The sequence below is a fragment of the Pinus tabuliformis genome, chromosome 4_1, assembly GCF_031772625.1.
Source record: "Pinus tabuliformis cultivar Carrire ecotype Pingquan chromosome 4_1, CPIR1, whole genome shotgun sequence".
Lineage (NCBI taxonomy): Eukaryota > Viridiplantae > Streptophyta > Pinopsida > Pinales > Pinaceae > Pinus > Pinus tabuliformis.
In genome coordinates this window covers 96,224,752-96,247,312 of record NC_142303.1, presented here as the reverse complement: position 1 = coordinate 96,247,312, position 22,561 = coordinate 96,224,752, and the positions used below count along the sequence as shown (strand labels likewise).

Genomic DNA, 22,561 nt, shown 5'->3' with positions numbered 1-22,561 from the left:
ACACACTTGGCAGAGACAAAATAGGAAAGATAAACATGAGATTACATCTATTATTTGACAATGATATACATTTATAGTGCATTTGTGTTACCCTTGGTTTCATATTCCAAGTGGTCCCTTGGACTCCTTCTGGTTGTTCAACTTCCACACCAACCCTTAGAGGATTAGGTGTCCAACATTCCCCCCCTTAATCTGGAGGGTTATGTATGAGTCCAAGAAGAGAGTTTTAATACAAAATGTGAAAAAATGCATGGTAGCACTAGGCTGAATATGCTCTCTGGAATGTTGGTATAAAGGGTGGTGGTTTAAAGATAACCACCAACACTGGAACACTTAGTGCAGTTCCCAGAACTCTTCCAATTTTGGCATGAAGTTGAGGTCTTCTGCTAGAGGAAGTGCTCCTGATGTTTTGAAGAGGGAAACCTTCAACCATGAAAGGGAGGTCTCACCCCAAATAAAAGGGAGAACCTCAACCTGAAAAGGGAGGTCTCAACCTGTGACGGTTTAAGGATGACCAACAACTCTGGAATGCTTAATGAAATTCCTGGAACTCTTCCGAAACTGGCAAGAAGCTGAAGTCTTCTGCTAGAGGAAGTGTCCCCATTGAAGAGGCATCACCAACTGAAGGCATGCTCATGGGCATCTTTGTCTCTGGCTACAAATCTGAATCTGGTATGGCAGGTTGTGGCTCAAGCTCACTTGATGTGGCTTTGAGGCTTGTAGATGACCATCATTTCCCCCCCTGTCAGATACAAGGTGAGATGATGGAGAAAAATCAATTGCAGGACTGTTTAATACTCTAGAACAAGTTCTTACATATGACTGTAATATCTTCTTGGCTGTTGATGCCCATTGCCAAAAAGCGATCCATCCAAGATGAATCTTTGTTCTTGCAATAGGCTTGTTTCTGAAGCATCTGTGTGAAGAATGGGTGGTTTTATGACAATGCTCACATGGATGAAGATAAAAACAATGATCTTTCATATGGCCAACTCGGTCATAGTGTTGGCATTTCACAATCTATTGCTGTGGAAGAGGGGCAAAATCTAGAACATCTGGAGTTGAATTGTCATGAAGAAATCCAACACTTTGGAACTGGATGGGCTTTGAGTAATCTGGAATATGAAAGTACACATCCTTGCCATATCCAAGACCAGTTCTGTGCTTGTTGTGGACAAGCTCTTCCCAAGGTTTGATGATGGGCTTGGGAAGTGCAGACTGAATTTCTGCATCTGCATGTAACTCTGCGACTTTATTGGGCACTGGATCTGAGTCAACTGTAACATATTTGTCTTGCTCCTTATGGGAGTCTGTTTCAATCTTCTGAATAGAAACAGGTTCAGAATGATGATTCCACTGCTGTAATTCTTCCTGCTGTAGTTGAGATTCAAGATGCAAAAACTCAATATTCGCATGTGCATTTCGAAGACAAATTTTAATATTGGAAAGAGAGGCTTTGTTGATCTTAACCATCTCATAAATAGTGGAATGTATTAAATTATTCAGTAGTTTCAATACATCATCCATTCCATCCATTTCAAACCAATATAATAAGAGAAGTGATGTTATTTTCAGCTACAAATTGACCTATAAAATGATAAATAGCTGCAACTATTAGATGAGTAGCAGGATACCAATATCACCAAGTCACTATAGAAAATAGCCCAATACTAATTTCAACATGCTACTTCAATGCACTTACTTCTCAAACAATTCGCACTGTGCAAAAGAAGAGCCAATCTTCTACTTTCTTTGCAAATGATTTTTTTTTTTTTAGAGCCTACTTGCCAAACATCTTTTCATTCCAGATTCACAAATGCAATCATCTTCCAGATTCTTGACATACAAATTGGTGAATTTCTTTTTTGATCGGCAGAAGGTCCAATACTAGCTTCTCACCTGCACAGGTCCCCCTCTCAATTGCATTTCAGTTTGATATCCTTGACATGATATGCTAGAAGGTGAGTGATTATATACAAGAAACTTAATTCATGGCAAATAAATAACATAGATCACTGCGCTTCTAATTGAGATTCCCTCACAGTTCTAAAATCAAAATGATAAATGCATTGAATTTTGAGCCTCCACACACTCATATACACTGACTGATATTGACTTGTTTTCTGTGTATGAAAACCACCCAATACTGCTATAAATTATGTGCCAGAAGAGCAGACTTTAACCCAGAAATTCTTCCCTCACTCAGCCTTTTTTTCTGTGCACAATCCCTCTTAGAATGCCTCAATTTATGTGCCAGACTACAACAGAAATTCTCCTTGAAATTCGCGCTTCAATTTCTGACCAGAATGCCTTACGAAATGTTCTGCTACGAAAGTCTGCACCCACTGCCACCTAGATTCTCAAGCCTTGTTTTATTGAACTGTGGCGGAAGTATAGAGGTTCAAACAACTCGTAAGCCCCTCAGAAACTTCACTGAGTATCCCACTCAGCTGTCCCACAGAACTCCATGGACTTCTGGCTTCAATATTAGCCGGAAAACACTGAAAACTCTCTTCCGTGTGGGCGTTATATTGTTAATTACATAGCCTTATGTACAAAATACCATGACCATCATGATTTCAACATGCAGGGATGCAGGAAAAAATGGAAGGCCACACATTATGCAGGGTGTTTCAAATTGGTCACCGCACCATTTTCTTCAAGCCGAGACTGTTCGAAGGCATATAGTCAAAGGAATTGGCTTTGCCTTTGCTTCCAATGTGCTTGAATCTGTTTTGTTTGACAATCAGTCTTAGAATTTCATCTCTCTTTTGAGGTTGTGCTATCAGCTTCTCATCTCTATTTTATGAAAAAGAGAAAAAAATAGAGGCAACAATGGTGTGTATAGATTGCATGACAACAAATAAATTCTCACAGATACACTCATTTCAACTCCAATGCTTTTATTTCCTTTTCACATAGTGGAGTGTAAGCGATTTAGGGATTCCACAATTGCAACCTTTTAACATAATACATATTCAAAATAATACCATCAACATATTACCTTCAACCATAACGCCACGGGGTATACCAGCAGTAGCGGAGTCGAACCAGTGGCGTGGGAGTATGACTGGAAACTGGTGAGTACTATGGAAGGCATTATATAGAACATGGAAGAGTTATATTATAGCGATGCGGTAGGTGTATATATGTGAGATGGTATATGGAGAGCGTGTTATATGGAAGGCATAACTGTTATGACTGTCAGGTGGGTTTGTTATGCCAGTGCACAGAAGTGGTGGGTTTGGTGTGTGACTGCACAACAATGGATAATCTTATTTCATATCACCTCCAAACCGCAGTTAACACAACGTTATCCACCATGCTTCTGTTGGGGGATATCATTCAATGACAAGAATGCCAAGGAGTCGGCATGGAAATGTTTGTTAGACGCACATGGATCGAACGAGGGTGGTCAGAGTGAGCATATAGGGTGAATCGTGATTTATGTAGAGGGCTAGTAGTCGTGGAATCATGAGGGAGTCGCCCACCGACTAATACAATTATAAAAATACAATTATAAAAAATAGCTTTTCTAGGACTTGAAAAATACAACGGTTTTTTTTTACATAGGTAAAAACAGAATAGTAGTCTGTCAAACAAGGGAACCCTCGAAATATTTATTAACATTCCAACGTTCTACAGCAGTCCCGATAGATATATTCATAACCTTTACAAAAGTCCATTAACAATTTATGATATTTACCGCAACAATCTTGAACCGTTAAAACTTACAGTTGATGATGAATATTTATGAAGGCAATTTTGAGTTGCATGTTAGAGACAACCACATATAAGCTAGAGGAACGACAGAGAAACTGGGAATATTCGAGGCCAGTGGTCGTCCTTGACATAAATAGCTAGCATAGGGAGCACTGAGCATAAATAGCTAGCATTATACAATGGGGAATATAAACGAGCCCTCTTACTGACAAGATTTGAAAGTTCCCACGCCTAGCTTGTGCTCTAATACCATGTTAAACACACACATGGCAGAGACAAAATAGGAAAGATAAACATGAGATTACATCTATTATTTGACAAGGATATACATTTATAGTACATTCGTGTTACCCTTGGTTTCATATTCCAAGTGGTCCCTTGGACTCCTTTTGGTTGTTCAGCTTCCACACCAACCCTTAGAGGATTAGGTGTCCAACAGGTTTAAATCTTGAATATTTTCAAAATTGTTAGGATTTAATGGGTTTAGCTCATTTCTAAAGATGACTCTACATCCTATTGAGCTTTCTAAAAAATTGTTTCCAAAGTGGTTCAAAGTTGATTTGGAGTGGTGAATACTTCAATATGGAATAGTCATGGATAGATTAATAAGCATAGGAGATCAAAGGTCTAGTCCATGCTCTTGAAATATTTTGATTTTTCAACTACGAAATTTTGTTCAATTTATATTTTTTGAATTTTCTACTACAAAATTTGGTTCAACTTATGTTTCAGTGACTATCAAATACAAATTTCAACTTCTAAGTTGAAAAAGAATCTTTAGCTTCCATTCCAAATAGTTATATGGAGTGAAAGTTACAAATGGAAATTCCATTCTTTCTGATAGCTCCAATCTTCAATACCTATAAATAGATTGTCTATGATCCTTCTTCCTAGATCCCATGGGCTCTAATACCATGTGAAATTGTAGTTGAACCTACACAAGTTGGATCTAGCTAGAAAACAATCAACAAAAATTGCAAGGAAAGAAGAAAAAAAATTGATAGAGAAAATTTAATTCATGGGCTAAATACAAAATTATGAGAGAGTACAATTCAATGCAATATATTATACTTGCTTGAACTAGTACAATACTGAGTCTAGTAGTGAATCTAGGGAGATATGAACATCCACTATAGAAAACTAACACATAATCTTAGTTAATTGGCCATGGATTAATGAGTTAACCATCTCATAAAATTGAAGATTAGAGAAACTCATGCATGCAATTGTGGAATTCCCTCTTAGTGATAATAACAAGGACGTCGTGGATGACTCTACTAAATAACCCAATTGAAATAAAACTAAGTATATATTATTTCTAATAATGGAAGATGTACACAACATAGAGACCACATCCAAGTAAGTACTTCACCATTTTAAAGTCCTTTGGAACGTCTGCATAGACCTCAATTAGTGAACTTATTTATGCAATGAATGTATAGACTAATTAAAAGGTCCATGAAATGATAACTAACATTTGCACCCAGAGGTGCAAAGGGACGCGATAGGGAGAATAGGCTAATGTGGAAATTTTATTATTTTGGATATTTAGTTATTTTACTAACTTTTGTGATCCATACAATTTTGAATAAATTTTGAATTTCAATACCTTTAATCTTTAAGTATTAGGGGGTTTACACAGTGCATTATAGTATATATAATTTTGGGATTCAACTACGTTAAGTAAGTCATTCACGTATGACCATTTCTATGAGAGGTAGTCGTAACTGACTAATTTCTCATGATTTTTGAATAGTTCACTTAGCACTCATTGCATCGAGTGATGCTCACAGGGGTGAAGAAGTGGGATTGAAACTAGTGAAATGAATCACATAGCGTCAATCATCACTTCCGGGGCTTGCACCCGGTAACCAGGACTTCCCGGGAGGTCACCCATCCCAGATCGCCTTTGGCTCAAGCGCGCTTAACTGTGGAGTTTTCCCCACAATCAAGCCCACTTAGCTTGCTACCCCATTTGAAAAACCTTAGCAAGTATTGTGCCTCATGAACCATTCAAGAAGAGATCCCTTCACTCTTTTTGAATTTAAGTATTAGGGGGTTTATGCAATGCATTATAGTATATATAATTTTGGGATTCAACTGCGTTAAGTAAGTCATTCACATATGACCATTTCTATGAGAGGTAGTCGTAACTCACTAATTTCTCATGATTTTTGAATAGTTCACTTAGCACTCATTACATCGGGTGATGCTCACAGGGGTGAAGAAGTGGGATTGAAACTAGCGAAATGAATCACATAGCGTCAATCATCACTTCCGTGGCTTGCACCCGGTAACCAGGACTTCCCGGGAGGTCACCCATCCCAAATCGCCTCTGGCTCAAGCACGCTTAACTGTGTAGTTTTCTACACAATCAAGCCCACTTAGCTTGCTACCCCATTTGTAAAACCTTAGCAAGTATTGTGTCTCATGAACCATTCAAGAAGAGATCCCTTCACTCTTTTTGAATTTAAGTATTAGGGGGTTTACGCAGTGCATTATAGTATATATAATTTTCGGATTCAACTGCGTTAAGTAAGTCATTCACGTATGACCATTTCTCTGAGAGGTAGTCGTGACTGACTAATTTCTCATGATTTTTGAATAGTTCACTTAGCACTCATTGCATCGGGTGATGCTCATAGGGGTGAAGAAGTGGGATTGAAACTAGTGAAATGAATCACACAACGTTAATCATCACTTCTGGGGCTTGCACTCGGTAACCAGAACTTCCCGGGAGGTCACCCATCCCAGATCGCCTCTGACTCAAGCGCACTTAACTGTGGAGTTTTCCCCACAATCAAGCCCACTTAATCATTAAGTAGGTTCAAATTCTAAATATTCTCTCATATTTAATCATGATAATTATTCTTTATTTTATTATTATTTTTAAATGTTTTAATTTATAATAAATTTTAATTTAAAAATATTTTTAATATAAATATACCTTTTATTTGAGAAATTCAAGAAGATATGTAAATTAATCAAATATTTTTATTTAATTGACCATTGGTCTAAAATAATAATAATAAATAACCTAAATGAACAATATATATATATTTTTAGATATTCTTCTTATAGTTGGTAAGTTGTTAGTCACAAATCCCAAAGAACACTTGAAGTAAGGATTCAAAGAACCTTTGTTGCTTCCCAATCAGTGGACGGGAGAATTCCTCAGAGAATTACTCTGTTGTTTTCAGGAAAGATACTTATTCAAGTTAATTTCATTTTTATTCTCTGGAAATGAAATTAGATTGTTGTAACATATCTTAAATGTAAAGTCATATGGAATGCAAAGTAACATGGGCTCTTAGATATGTCAAATTCACGTCCCCTCAAAGAAATGGAAAGCCTTACCAGAATGCTTTTTGAGAAGAAAAATATAACGATTATATTATATCAAAGTTGGTAAGCAACTTGGCACAAAACTCCCAGAACAATTGAGGTGTATGGGTCTTTGGATTCTTCTAAGGGGTGTTTAGATCACTATTTTGTAGCAATTGAAGTGTTTGCTTCAATATTGGGGTTATTTAGCAGGGATCTTGTTAGAAAGTTCTTGGAACTTTGAGGTATATGGAATTGTTGGGAATTCCTGTTGCGACTACCCAACCTCGAAGCCTATTTGACCCAGTGAAATATTAGAAACCCTTCTATTTCCAATGTTTATATATATATTAGAAAAGATGAAAAAAACCAAAACACTTTCAGCTTGTAGCTTTACACCTCTTAATATAAATGATAGTCATAAAATTATTACTATCAATAATGAGTAGTACCAAAAGTATTGCATTTCATTTTTTTATGCATTGATAAATCCAAATCCAAACTCATCAAGCCATTGAAATTATACTCAATTTATAAATTAAATATTAAAGCACTATATTCCATTTTTTTTAATAAAATAGTACATGCAAATGGATTGTACTTATAGAAAGATATTTAAACTTAAATTTATTCAATAAAATAAAAATAAGAAAATGAAATTTATAATAAATATTATATCATTATGTCTATAAAATTAAAATAGATTTAAAAAAACCATATTATAAAAATTTAATTAATTATTTTTTAATATGTAAAAATTAAAATAAATATTATTAAAATTATAAAAATATTTATAATTTTTATTATTAATTAATAAATTATCTATAAACATATAATATTTTAAAATTGATTTATTTTTATTATAATTTAGTGAGTCTAACTTAATCACAATTCACTTTAAATAAATCAATAAATATGTAAATCAAAAATACCACACTTGGAAAATATTCACCATTTTTCTTTATTATAATTTAATAAATTTACCAACCAAAACAAGATCACCCCCTAAAATATCAATAACACAACATACTTAAAAAAACATTTAATTAAAAAAAAAATCCCCTTTTATGATAAAACCCTTAGCAATAAAAGCACCTTGCATAATCTTTAAAATATAAATAATTTCAAAATAATGTAAACAAAAATATGATGATGATGGTGGTGGTGGCTAATGTCCACTGAGACCAAATTGGTCTATCCAACTTATAATTTTCTTAGTTCTTAATTGTGTGGCTTCTCATTTTTCTTAGCGAGATTGGTGTTGTAGCTTTCTTTTTTTTTCTCTACGGTCTTCCAACTTCCTTTATCTTGCATCTCCTTCATCCTTCATCTCTTCTGGTTCTTGGGACATTGGTGTCTTAGCTTCGCAATCTGTTGTGTTCGTCCTTTTGAAGATAGTCGGAGAAGAAGTTTGGTCTGGAAGATCTGCTTTGCTGTGAAATGAAGATTTATTTTGTGCGATATTTGAATCCTCATAACTATTGATGCTTGAGGGATTGTCGAGTTCATTTTTTTGCTGTTGGGCGAGGTTGTCCCCCTGCTTGTCTTGAGAGTTGAGGGATTGTCGAGTTCATTTTTTTGTTGTTGGGCGGGGTTGTCCCCCTGCTTGTCTTGAGAGTTGTTTCTTTCTTGCATGATTTCTTGCGATTCAGAGTTTTTTGGAGAGTATTCTTCCTTGATGACAGTGTAATGTTCTTTTTATGCTCCTTCCCACCATGTAGATCTGTGGTGATTCTTTCTAGCAGAATTTTTCTGGGAGGCTTTTGGGCAATTTTTGGCTAGATGGTCTGTCTTAAAGCAGGATCGACATTTGAAGATGACGCTTTCATAATTGAGTTTCTGGTTCCACACATAGTCTTTACTTGTTAGGTTTAATTCAGCTCAGAATTCAACGCTGAAGTCCATTTCTACATAGAGGCGTGCATAGGTGGTTCTGACATATAGTCTTTACTTGTTAGGTTTATTTCAGCTGGGAATTCAGCGTTGAAGTCTATTTCCACACAGATGCGTGCATAGGTGATTCTGGCATATTCCTTTGTTTCCGGGCACCTGCAGTAAAATTTCCCAATTGCATTTCCAATGGCCTTTAGCGAGAAGGGTAGGTTTGGCTGTTGATAGATCAAATGATGGGTTTCATGGCTTCATGAATAGGACTCAGTTTTCCCAAAACCAAGGGCCAAAATCTAGAATAGAAACCCCTAGCACAGGGATAGATATTAATTTCATCAGAAATGATAGGTTTCCATACCTCCGAGATCCCACTTTGGAGCGCTGTCAGCCACGCCCAAAAACCATTAAACCGACGTACATATACATAAACCATTAACAAAATGATAATGTTAAATCTAAAATAATAACATTTAAAGTATAAATTTCCCTCACCTTTGAAATTGATGTGAGCAATTGACACAAGATGAAAATGTGCAAAATATACTTTTATAAACAAAATGATAATGTTAAAGTAATACATAGATATGAACATTTTTATCATAATGGAATGTAAATGTAAATTCACCTCATGAATCTTGATCTTGCTGTGAGCAACTGACACAAGATCATGATGCCCAAAACATACTTTTATAAATCTAATGGCCCAAACATCGGTAAGACAGATTCATGGCTTGGAGATATCACTGCACCGAGTTAGGGTCTTAACACTTCATGGTAGTCATCCACTCATTCACAAAGGTATTGTGTGGAGTCCGGAGCAAATCCAGAAACTGGTTTAAGTAAAGACAATTAAAGATAGAAATCTATGAAGTAATCTCAATTGAAGAAGAATTTACCGTGGATGGCAGTCGAGGATTTTCAGGTGTGGCCGAGGAATTGAAGGGCGACGGAGAATTGGCTACGTCATCTCCATTTCCTCCTAACATAGAAATCTACAATGCAATCTCAATTGAAGAAGAATTTACCGTGGAAGACAGTAGTGGATTTTCAGGTGTGGCCGAGGAATTGAAGGGCAACGGAGGATTGGCTACATCATCTCCATTTCCTTTTAACATTTGCAGAACCCTCATCATGCAAGGACGATCTGCAGAGTTATATTGAATGCACCACAATCCAACTTTTGTCAGTCTTCTCGCCTTCTCCTCATCTGCACATTCCATTTCTCCTCCTCTCAACCTCATCCCCAACTCACCACTCTCAATCAGCTTGAAAGCCAATTCAGGAAAGTATAATTGACTGGACCGGCTAACCTGCACATCAATATTCTTTCTGCCCCCCACAATCTCTAGCAACAGCATTCCAAAACTATAGACATCTGATTTATCAGTAACAGGACCGGCATCACTATGGCACAACTCCGGCGCAACATATCCCGGTGTCCCTCTCGTCGCTGTTATAGAAATATGATCGTCTCCCTTTCCACAAAGTTTTGCTAGACCGAAATCAGCAATTTTAGGGGTGAAGTTGGCCTCCAGCAATATATTGTGAGGTTTGATGTCGAAGTGTATGATGTGCTTCTCGCAATCATGGTGTAGATATGCAATTCCACTGGCCGCACCCAAAGCAATTGAATACAATTGTTCCCACCTTAGAACTTGCCCCTCCTCTTTCTGGGCAAACAAAAATTTGTCCAGCGATCCATTAGGCATGTATTCATATATGAGTGCGCTTATAGGGTTTTCAAAACAGTACCCCAACAGACGAACCAGATTGACGTGATGGACCCGTCCAATGGTAGCAACCTCATTCATGAATTGGGTCTCGGTATGCCTGTGCCGATCAAGAAGCTTAACAGCCACTAGAGCGCCGTTCCGAAGCATTCCTTTATACACCACACCAAACCCTCCTTCTCCCAACTTTTCTGCAAAGTTGTTTGTGATCTTCTTGAGGTGAGAGTGTGAATATCTGGTTGGCATTGGCATTTCATAAGCATTTTCCTTTAGGAATTTCTCCACCCTTGAAGCAGAGGTACCATGAATAGGTGTTCTGTTCTTGGTATAAAACATTAAGAACAGCACTGCTATTGTTGTCAGCGCAACTCCTCCAATGATGCAACCTGCATTATAATACAAAGATCGATATGAATGTGATGTTGATTAATTAACCTGGGCGAGAACAGTGGAAATTACAAGATACAAGTTCACAATGATTTTCAATGGGAAGAAATCATAGCTACCTATTACAATGGCAAGCCTGCTTTTATGACCTGCAACGCGGCCATAACAACTATTATGAGTAAAAGCAACAATCCATAGTTTTTGCAAACAGAATGAACAATATCGGGAAACACAAGCACATATATCTGCGGGTTCAAGAGTCCAGAATGGAAGGAACATTTAATACATCTTTACAGATTGTGGTAATTTAAGCATTGGTGTTTGTAATTGAATTGGGAGAAGGGGTTCAGGAAAAGTACCAATAGTATTGGCGGGGCATATCTCTGTATCCGAGGTGCCATCCGGACAATAGCAAATAAATGTTTTAGTTGGTTCTGAAATGCTATAACCACAACTCCCGCCACTGGTCTTACAGGCGCCACAGCTTCGGTTTCTCTTCGTGTCGGCATACCATGTTATTTCAAAACCTGACCAGAGATCCTGAGACCGTTGGAATGAGAAGTTGATACCAACTGGCAGTTGAATGTTGCTTTGGCAGAATCGTCTCCCAGATTCTGGATTGGGAATGACGTACCAATCAGCGCCACATAAACGGCGCTTATGCCCTTTAATACTTTCATTGCATTGCCCCCAAAGCGTGAGATTGGTGTATCCATGGGCTATACGAAATTGAGAGTCGGGCCACCAAAATTGAGAGTAGTTAGCCACAGGATTGCAACTATCCCCCGGCGGAAGCTTCCATAGATTGTTGTTAACAATTGTCATGCTATTATTATTATGGGTATCACTGGCCAAGTATGAGGGCTGCAAGATGAGATACTCGTCTCCATTGAGTAAAAACAAAGGATAGCTATCCAAACTACAGTCTAGCTGAAACCTAGGATCGCCACAGCCGCTGTTAATTTTCCCAAAAGGATATTGGAATTCAGCGCTCCCACATATACTCCAGTTGCATTCCTCGTAGCCACCGCCGGTACATGACGTTATGAAGCAGAGGAGGAGGAGGAGAAGGGCAGACGCAAGAAGAAAGCAAAGTTGATAAAAAGTGAAAGACATCGAATTGGTAAGAAGGCAATGATGTACTGTGACACTCTGCTCTGCTTTGCTCCTGGATATGGAAAACTTAGTAGCAGGGATTCTGCAAAGAAGACGAAGGAGATAGATCGCATTGGACTGAATGGGCGTGAAGTGAACGGCCAGGCAATCTCAGTCAGAAGACCGCAAAGTCAGTCAGAAGACGCAAAGTCAAGACGCTTAGATTTTTTCCTGTTGGACGGCAAATAATGGTGTAGATTCCTCATGTGTGTCGCCATTTGGTATGCAAACTGCAATAAATTCAACACGCCGTGTCGCATCCGTCTATCACGTCTAGGAGATAGATCGCATTGGACTGAATGGGCGTGAAGTGAACGGTCAGGCAATCTCAGTCAGAAGACCGCAAAGTCAAGACGCTTAGATTTTTTCCTGTTGGACGGCAAATAAAGGTGTAGATTCCTGTCGCCATTTGGTATGCAAACTGCAATGAATTCAACACGCTGTGTCGCATCCGTCTATTAATAATCACGTGAAGTGAATATTTGTTCAAGTCTACTCAACGAAGCAATCCTCTCTACTGATTAGTATTGAAGATAAAAACATTTCAAGATTATTAATACATTGATTTTAATGTACTCATCAATATCAATGTCAATGTTAATCTCAATGTCAATGTCAATTTCAATTTCAATATCTATTTCTATTTCTATTTTTATGTTTATAGCCATAGAGCTAGACTCTTACTACAACGTTGCTCTCAGGTATTAATTTCATATTTAGATATCTACCTAACGATTCTCATTTACTTAAATATTTCAACTTCTTCATTTATGTATAGTGAAAATTTTCTATATTCAACAACATGTAAGTTTTATTTCTTTGATAGAGAGTTTGTTTTCTTTTAAGTGAAGCAAAAAAATAGTCTAAAATTATTTCTTTTTAATTCAATTGTTTTCTTTTTAATTTCACCTTTTTATAATAAAATCTATATTTATTATATTTTTTTGCTATGTTATTATATTTTATTTTCCTAAACACTATTTTTCTAAGTTCCCACATCCATTTCATTATCTTTATGTTTTTTTCTATATTTTTATTCTTACTTACATAAATTTATATTTTGTCCTTTACATTCTTCCAATTTTCTCTTCTATTTAGAAATGCATAAGAACACTCTATTAATTTACATCTAATATTATTACATGTATAAATACATGTATGTTATATCAAGATAGAGAAATCAACTTGATCACACAATCAATTAGTTGAGAACATATATCAACCTTACATCAATCTAGGAAGCATCTAGTTGAGCAAATATCTCTCAAGCCAACTAGATATACCCAACTCCCTAAAGAATTGGAACAAGATCCTTCTTCAACCTATGATCATACCTAAAACAAGTAGGAGTTACATACTTTGTCACACGAGGAGTAACTCCAGACTTGGCAGAAAAACTAATTCGTTTATTTCATTAGGTAGCTATTGTTATATACATGAATGTGACTGATCAGTTCATCGTCTTGATGACTGTTCACATTCCAAATTCACCCAATCGCAGAGGATTAGGTGTCAACATTCCCCCCCTTAATCTGAAGGGATGTTGGTGAGTCCAAGCATCGTTCTGAATCTTTCAAGCTTTTCTCTTCCAAGCGCTTTGGTGAAGATGTCTGTAATTTGCTCATTTGTGGAACAATGACGGAGATGGATTGTTTTGGCCTCAACATGATGTCAGATCAGATGATATTTAGTATTGATGTGCTTTGTACGATCATGGAACTTTGGGTTCTTGGCCAACTTTATTGCAGAGGTGTTGTCAATCATGAGTGGAGTTGATTGTACTTGTTTTACCTGCAAATCTTCAAGAATTTTCCTGAGCCACACAATTTCTTTCGTTGCTTCAATTGCTGCCACGTATTCTGCTTCTGTTGTGGAATCTGCTGGAACTGATTCTTTGCGTGATCTCCAAGAGACAACTCCTGATCCAAGACTCATAGCATATCCTGAAGTAGATACTCCTATTTCTTTGTCTCCATCGAAGTCTGAATCAGAGTATTCAATCAAGTTGAAGTCGTCCACCTGTGTATACTTGATTCCAAGGTCTTGAGTTCCCTTCAAGTACCTTAGAACTCTTTTTGCAGCAGACCAATTTCCCTCTCAAGGCTTTTGTATGAACCTGGAGAGGATTCCAACAGTAAATGAAATGTCTGGTCTGGCAGTAGTGAGGTAGATGAGACTTCCTACAAGTTGTCTATACTTTGTTGCATCCTCAAATTCTTTTCCTTCAATAGATGTGATCTTTAAGTTTTGTTCCATTGGAGTAGAAAGATGATTGCACTCTGTCATGCCAAAACTGTTTAACAAATCTCCAATGTATTTCTTTTGAAAAACAGATATGGATTTTGGATGTTGGGTTACTTCAATGCCAAGATAGTAATGAACATAGCCCAAATCAGTCATTTCAAAACTTTTTCCTAATTCTTTCTTTATGGATGCAATATAGCTTTCATTGTTCCCTGTCATTAAAAGATCATCTACATATACCACAAGATATACAACTGTTTTGCCAACTTTCTTGACAAATAAAGTTGCATCATCAAGATCAAAATGATTGAAGTTGAGTTTCAAAAGATGCTCAGTTAGTTTTTCATACCAGGCTCGTGGTGCTTGTTTGAGGCCATACAAGGACTTCACAAGTTTGCATACTTTATGTTCATGTCCTTTCACAACAAATCCTTCAGGCTGGGACATAAAAACATTCTCTTTTAGATCTCCATTCAAGAATGCAGTTTTTACATCCATTTGATGGACTTTCCAACCATTCTGAGCAGCTAGTGCAAAGAGTGTCTGGATGGTGGCCCATTTTGCTGTGGGGGCAAAAGTTTCCTCATAATCGACCCCTTCCTTCTGTGCAAAGCCTTTTGCCACAAGCCTAGCTTTGTGCTTGTCAAGTGAGCCATCAACTTTGTATTTGTTCTTGTAGACCCACTTGCAGCCAATTGGTTTGATTCCAAATGGAGGATCAACCAGCTTCCAAGTGCCATTCTTTATGAGGGCATCATACTCCTTTTTCATCGCTTCTTTCCATTCATCATGAGAAGAAGCTTCTTTGAAGGAATTTGGTTCAAAATCTGTAGACAAGTTCAATTCACAATCATAAGTAACATCCATATCAACAGGTGAATTAGAGTCATCTACATCACCTCCATTTTGTCGGTTTGAATTTCCTGTTCCTGTTTTTCCAATTTCATCAGGATGAACACTTTCAAGTGTCTTTGTCAGCCACTTTGGGGGACCTTTCTGAGATGGTCCAGGCTGCGTTGTTGATTGAGTTGGGACTGAATCAAGATTGAGTCTCCCAATTCTATCAATTACATCACTTAAAGCATCATCTGTTGTTGGAGTTTCATGCAGGGGAGATTGTTCTTCAAAAGAAGATTCCACATGTTGATCTAGTATAGGAATCCCCCCTTCAAGATGTGGAATCTCATTATCAAATTCTTGAAATGATTTTGTTTTTGCGAATCTATCCAAGCGATCAAGTTGTCGCTCAACAACATTGTCAGATTTGGATGATTCCAGAAAAATGACATCTCTAGATACAATAAACTTTTTATTTACTTCATCATAGAGGCGGTATTCTTTAGAGGTGTTTGAATATCCCAGGAAGATACACTTACGACTTCTAGCACCAAGTTTGTTTCTATGTACCTTTGGTATCAAAGCATAACAGGTGGAACCAAAGATCCTGAGATGTTTTACCAAAGGAACATGTCCATACCACAATTCATAAGGAGTCTTGTTTCTTATAGCATTAGATGGACATCTATTCTTTATATATGCAGCACATAGAACAGCATCAGCCCAAAACATTATCTTTACATTTTTGAAAAAGAGCATGGATCGTACCATATTCAAGATTGTTCTATTCATTCTTTCAGCTACACCATTCTGTTGGGGATTATAAGGCACAATTGTTTGATGTTTAATCCCATGTTGGCGAAGATAGTGTTCAAATTCATTTGATGTATATTCTTTTCCATTATCAGTGCGAATAGACCCAATATGAGATTGTGCATCATTTTCAATCCATTTATGAAAATTCTTGAATGTTTGAAAAGCATCAGATTTGTTCTTCAATAAATAAACCCAACACATTCTGGTGTAATCATCAATAAATGTCATGATATATTTATTTCCATTTGCAGAAGAAACAGGCATTGGACCACATAAATCTGAATGAATAAGTTCAAGCTTCCTATGTGCTCTTGAATGTGAGTCATGAAAAGACTGTTTGCTATGCTTTCCTAGAATGCAAGCATCACATTACTTATGTTTCCTAGGAATTGTAGGCAAACCAACAACACCATTTTTCTTCAATAAGCGGAGACTGTCATAGTTTAAATGTCCAAATCTAGCATGCCATAATAAACTTGATGGAATTGTACCTTCTTCATGATGAGAAATATATGAGAAATGTTGTGCATGAGCAGAGGTTCCTTGTAGTTTGAGAAGCCTTTCTTCTTCTATTCCCCTCATGACAAGTGAGTGGTCAGATGATTTTCTTACCTCAAGCTTGCCATCAAACATATGAATGGAGTGACCTTGCTGGCGGATGTGGACCAAGGACAACAAGTTTCTCTTGAGCTGTGGGAGATATAGAACATGATCCAGAAGAAAGTCTGGAAGACCAGGCAGTTTAAGCCTGATTGTGCCAAGCCCTGATGGCTTGATTTTTGATTGATCTGCAAAGTATACTGCTCCATCAACATTGTCAGTGAGATCTTCAAAAAAATATTTCCTATGAGTCATATGACAGGTTGCTCCTGAATCAAGCAACCAATCATTTTTCGAAGAAGCAAGTGAAGCATTAAACAAATCTTCATTTACTCCAATGTTACATTGTGCCTCAATATAGTGAGCGGATTCAGGTGCTTTACCTTTGTCTGTATCATCAGTTTTACCTTTCTGCTGGTTCCTTTTCTGCTCAATTTTGTCCCATGGTAGCTTGCATGTAGAAGCATCATGTGATCCATTTCATTTGCAGCGAATGCAATGCAGATCTGCTTTTTCTGCTTGAGAATGTCTGCCCCCCTGCCTCTGAAGTATCTTCCTCTTCCTCTTCGTCCACCTCTTCCTCTTATAGAATCTTGAGTAGGATGCTTTTCTTTATGAGCAAGGCAAACAGTCTCTTCAGAAGATTCAGGGACTGTCTTCTTTCCAAAGGCTTTCTCTCTTTCAGCAAACTTTTTCACAAGAGAGTCAAAGGTTATATCTTTAAGATTTCCATTTGCTTGTAAAGACTCAAGATAATTGGAGTAGGTAGGATAGAGTGCCTTGAGAAAAGCAATAAGAGGGATATCCAGCTCAATCTTAGTGGATTTGATATCATGCATTATAGACTTTACTTCAGATGCAAGAGCAAGAGGATCATTATTTTTCAGTTCAAGAGTGAAGATTTTAATCATGAGCTGAACAACTTCAAGTGTAGAATGTGAGTCATAGAGTTCTTTCAGCTTTTGTAAAGCTTCAAAGGCAGTTGAATATGATGAAATATGGCGACTTACTTCTTAATTTACAGATGCTACGATCAATGCATAGGCTTTGCTGTTTTTGTTTTCCCAAATGACGAGCTCTTTGTCTGATGTAGGCTGTACTGGGTCATTTTCTCCTTCTCTGACACAAACTCCTTTCCACAACTCATTGAAGATGAGGGTGTGTTTTATCATCCGGGACCATTCAGGATAGTTCTTCTTGCTAGTGAGAACTATTCCTACCATAGAGATGATTGAATGCATTCTGTGAAAAAAAAATAACTTCTGCTGATAGAATAATACTTCTAATGGCAAAAATAATGTGCTTTTGTGGAGAAAAAAAACTTTTGCTGCTAAAAGAATGATTTTGATTCTGCTACGCCATTTATATATTATTGACTATTGAAATGAATGTTGATAACATGCTACCACTGTAACATATATCACCACATATATATCACCGCATGAACAATTTGAGCGCTTGTGTTAAACGCTGCCACTGTAAAATATGAGCACTGTGTTGAACGCTATCACCGTACCATATATCACAGCATATATATATATATATCACATAAAATTGAGCGCTTGTGTTAAATGCTACTATTGTAACATATATCACCGCATATATATATATATATATATATATATATATATATATATATATATATATATATATATATATATATATCACATAAAAATTGAGCGCTGCTACTGTAACATATATCACCGCATACATAAAAATTGAGCACTGCTACTGTAACATATATCACCGCATATATATATCACATGAAAATTTAAACGCTGCTTACTGTAACATATATCACCGCATACATAAAAATTGAGCGTTGCTACTGTAACATATATCACCGCATATATATATCACATGAAAATTTAAACGCTGCTTACTGTAACATATATCACCACATATATAAAAATTGAGTGCTTGTGTTAAACGCTGCCCAAACCATGTCAGTTCATACCAGTCTTCCACGTATTGCAGCCTGTCTTTGAAGCAACCCTTTAGAAGCTTGCATTTCCCAAGGAGGGTCCTCTCAGAACAACAATTATAGAATAATTTACGAATTTGTCTCCAGGCAAGGGAAAATTCATAGTACAAGTGGAATATCGTGGAGAAGATATACGTCCGACACAAGTGAAATTTTTCGAATTAGACAAGAGGTACAAGGTTATTGAAGTTTTGGGATATGGCGGATGGTACTACTTCATGGCGTTGCGCGAACTGCAAGTTCATCATGCGGTCACTAGGAAGAATATAGCATCCAGTAAGGATGGCGGGTAATACACCGGCCTAGCTCATGGGTCTGTCCAAACGTCCGCGGAACGGAATCACTGTCAATACAGTGATAACAATGGCTTCTAGGTTACAATGGCTCTATCCCACTCTCAACACCATCTTTTCGAGTCCCCTCAAACAGCAGTCGCTTTCCCTTCAACCGCCACAACGGATCTTTGGCATCGAAAGCTTAGTGGACAGATGCGTTAGTGGACAGAGCCCAGAGGCACTGGAACGGTTTTGGATTCTGAGTGAATTCAGGGCAGCGCAGGTGTGGCAGAATGACAGAGGCGTTTGAAGACAGAGCTCAGGTCAGAACGACAGAGGACAATAGCAGAAATGAAGGGAGTTACAACTATTTTAAGAACTGGCTTTGATACCATGTCAGACCAGGAGTAACTCTAGACTTGGCAGAAAAACTAATTCGTTTATTTCATTAGGTAGCTATTGTTATATACATGAATGTGACTGATCAGTTCATCTTCTTGATGGCTGTTCACATTCCAAATTCACCCAATCGCAGAGGATTAGGTGTCAACATACTCTAACAATCCCCATTAATGACTACTTCTCCTAAGCTCAATCAGTTGACAGCTTCACCAATATGTTCTTCTTTACAACACATGATCCACTATCAACTGAAGGACCTCTTGATCAATGAAGTCAATTTGTAGTCCAACTTGGAATTTACAAACATTATTAATATGTTGACACCCATAAAAAGGAACAACTATTCACCAGAATGGATGGGTGACCAACCACTACATTTGTTAGTTTATAGGGATGCCCTTCATGTACATGTTTCATTTAACCATCATTCCATCACATATATGCATACATGTAGTTATACCTTTAACTTCCCCTACATCACCCTCATCATCGTGTTAGGTTCTCTCTACCCATAACCACACTATTTTCTTGGTTTGACCTCAACCATGGCCTAGGCTTTCTTGCCTTACCCTCAACCATTCTTTTGATGTTCCTACATTATACTCCTAAGGAACAAAAACACTCTACATGATTCCTTGTCCATATGTTCCCTATCTCTCATAAGCTTGCATTTCTTCATCACATTCTCACATGGTTTCTTCTTACAACAAACAAAACATCAACTGTTTCATGTTGATCATAAATTTCCTTCATAATGTGGTTTCTAGTTTAGCACAAACCTGGAATACAAAGTGGTTTTGGATTACAAAAAACTACATGGGGGTACACATTCCTCATTAGAATTGCATCAACATTGACTCAGGTACGAAAAGCTCCACTTATGGAGATACCAGATACATACATTTCAAGGACCATTACATCAAATCAAAACATGACACATAGACTTGCTTAAAAACACAATGTGATTCAAATTATAATATGGTCATGAGTTTGCTATTATTCTACACACCACACAATCTTACCTTAGTTTGTCCACCACCATTTAACCTTTTCTACTACCACAACCAATATCATCATCTACCATAAATCTTCCATAGGAACCGTCATATGTTTTCCTTGTACCAAAATCCTAATATCTCTTTGTTGTATCTACGACCTCTCTATCCTTCTTGCTCCAATTTCATCATTCAACTCCAAAAATTTAACCTCCATTCATCACTTGGTTTTCTTAAGCTAGAAGAATGTAACTCACTTCTACCTCAATAGGTGTTCATGCTCCTCCCTTAATTTGAAGAACTGTTGTCATGTATGGTTGGAAAACAATCATACCATTGAAACCTCAAATTAATTTGGAACCTATCATACTCTAGGGTTTAACATCAATTTGACCATGAAGACTCATTAGCTAGTCATCCTATGTACATACTTCCATCTAACGAGATACATGGATGTCATCCACTATACTTGCTAATTATCTAGGAATGTAGTCCAGATGTGAGATGTATCAATCTCATCCTTAGATTCTTTGCCCATGCCAATGAGGATTCATAGTGAAACTTTTAATAAATAGTTCACAGAGCAAGAACACATCGCTAGAACTCATTTTTTCGTACAACACTTCTTTGCAAAAAAGACCTAGGAATGATGTTTACATCACAAAAAATTGCAACATTACATAAACAAGGGATAATGACATATATAACAAGAATAACATTTTCTTCTACAATCACTCACACACTAGGAATATCTATCTTCATCTTGGATACCCTTACTTAATTTTTCATTTGTTACAATAGCTAATTCTAACAAAACAATTGCACCTACATATTGAGTTACTTAAGATCAATATATAAATTCAATACAATATTACCATGAATCGAACCAAGGATTTGTATCTTTGTTTCCCTTATCCTTCCTAAATCATCATGTGTGGAAAACATGCTAAAATAACTTCCCATATTAAATCACCACACTTTAGTACATTGAGAACCATTTTCACAATGGTTATAGTAAATTTGACATCGTTCATGCAATAGTAACTCACATTGCTAATAAACATCCTCTTGACTGCACCAAAATTATGACTATCCATAACCAAATATCTACTTTTGAATTTGAATTTGTCTCACTAATGAGCTCCTTCACTTCACCTACGACAACCAATTTCCATACCTCCACATTTCTCTCAGCCCATATGCCTTCTATATGTGTCATTATAGATTCAGTAATATGCTTATGATGGGCTTCATTAGTTGTTGTGAATCCTAACACCTCAAAATTAATGGGTATGCTGAAGGGGATTGATCTTGAGTTTATACCTGTAGAAATAGAATGTGGGGACTAGACATGAAGTAAAACTTACTTTCCCCACTTCCTTGTCACCATTGTGAGGGAAAATTTTGATGTTATCCAGAGCCCATTCCAATGCATGCATTTTCTTCTCTCTCATGTGCATAGCCACTACCATGAACTTAAATCAACCCATCACCTCTTTCCAAGACAATATCCACTTGAACTGTAAAAAATGTGTTACTTGGAAAGATTTATGAATAGAAGACATAACTTCATCTACCAAAGATAGGAATTGAAAGAGTAGGCTCCTCTACTCAATCTAAAATCTCTCCTTCAAACACTATAGAATTCATGTTGTTGCAATCTTTTCATACAAAATTAATGTAAGTTTAAACCCCACATAAGATGCACATTGCATTCTCCTTCCATAGGCTACATAATGTAGATCAATTCTAAGATTTGTTTTTTGTTTTTTTCACTACAAACATCTCCACATAGTGAGTATCTATAGAAATATATCTCATTTATTCATGTTGATAAATCTCTCCAGTCTCGATTTCTGTGAGAATGATAATTTTCCTTTTCACAATCATTGAGGTCTCTTAGTGTGTATGATGTATACATGGATTCTTGTTTCCATATCCATCACAGGTGGAATGTGTGAGGTGTTTGTAGAGGAGCATGGATTCTCTTATGTTGTTGTCCAGCAACTCCAATAAGCCTTCCCAATTAATGTTTCTTTTAATGGTTCTCTCTCTCATGTATTCAAAAGAAAATTTCCTAGCAGTGATACACCGTCAATAATCTCGCTGGATTCCTCCAATGCATTTGTTTCAGTTACAGTGGTCCACGGGGGCTTCCCTAGGGGAAAATACCATACCGTGTGCATTTATATTGGGGGA

The 22,561-nt window shown here is 37.0% G+C and overlaps 1 protein-coding gene across 1 annotated transcript; it reads right to left on the bottom strand.

Annotated features, from left to right (window-relative positions):
* Nucleotides 1-9,929: 9,929 nt before the first annotated feature.
* LOC149174390 (rust resistance kinase Lr10-like) lies at nucleotides 9,930-12,170 on the bottom strand. The gene is made up of 3 exons (XM_089420838.1): nucleotides 11,414-12,170; nucleotides 11,174-11,203; nucleotides 9,930-11,053 (listed from the first exon to the last, which is right to left on the bottom strand). The coding sequence occupies exons 1-3, from the start codon at nucleotides 12,168-12,170 to the stop codon at nucleotides 9,930-9,932; spliced, it is 1,911 nt and encodes a 636-aa protein (XP_089276964.1).
* Between the last annotated feature and the right edge of the window lie 10,391 nt (nucleotides 12,171-22,561).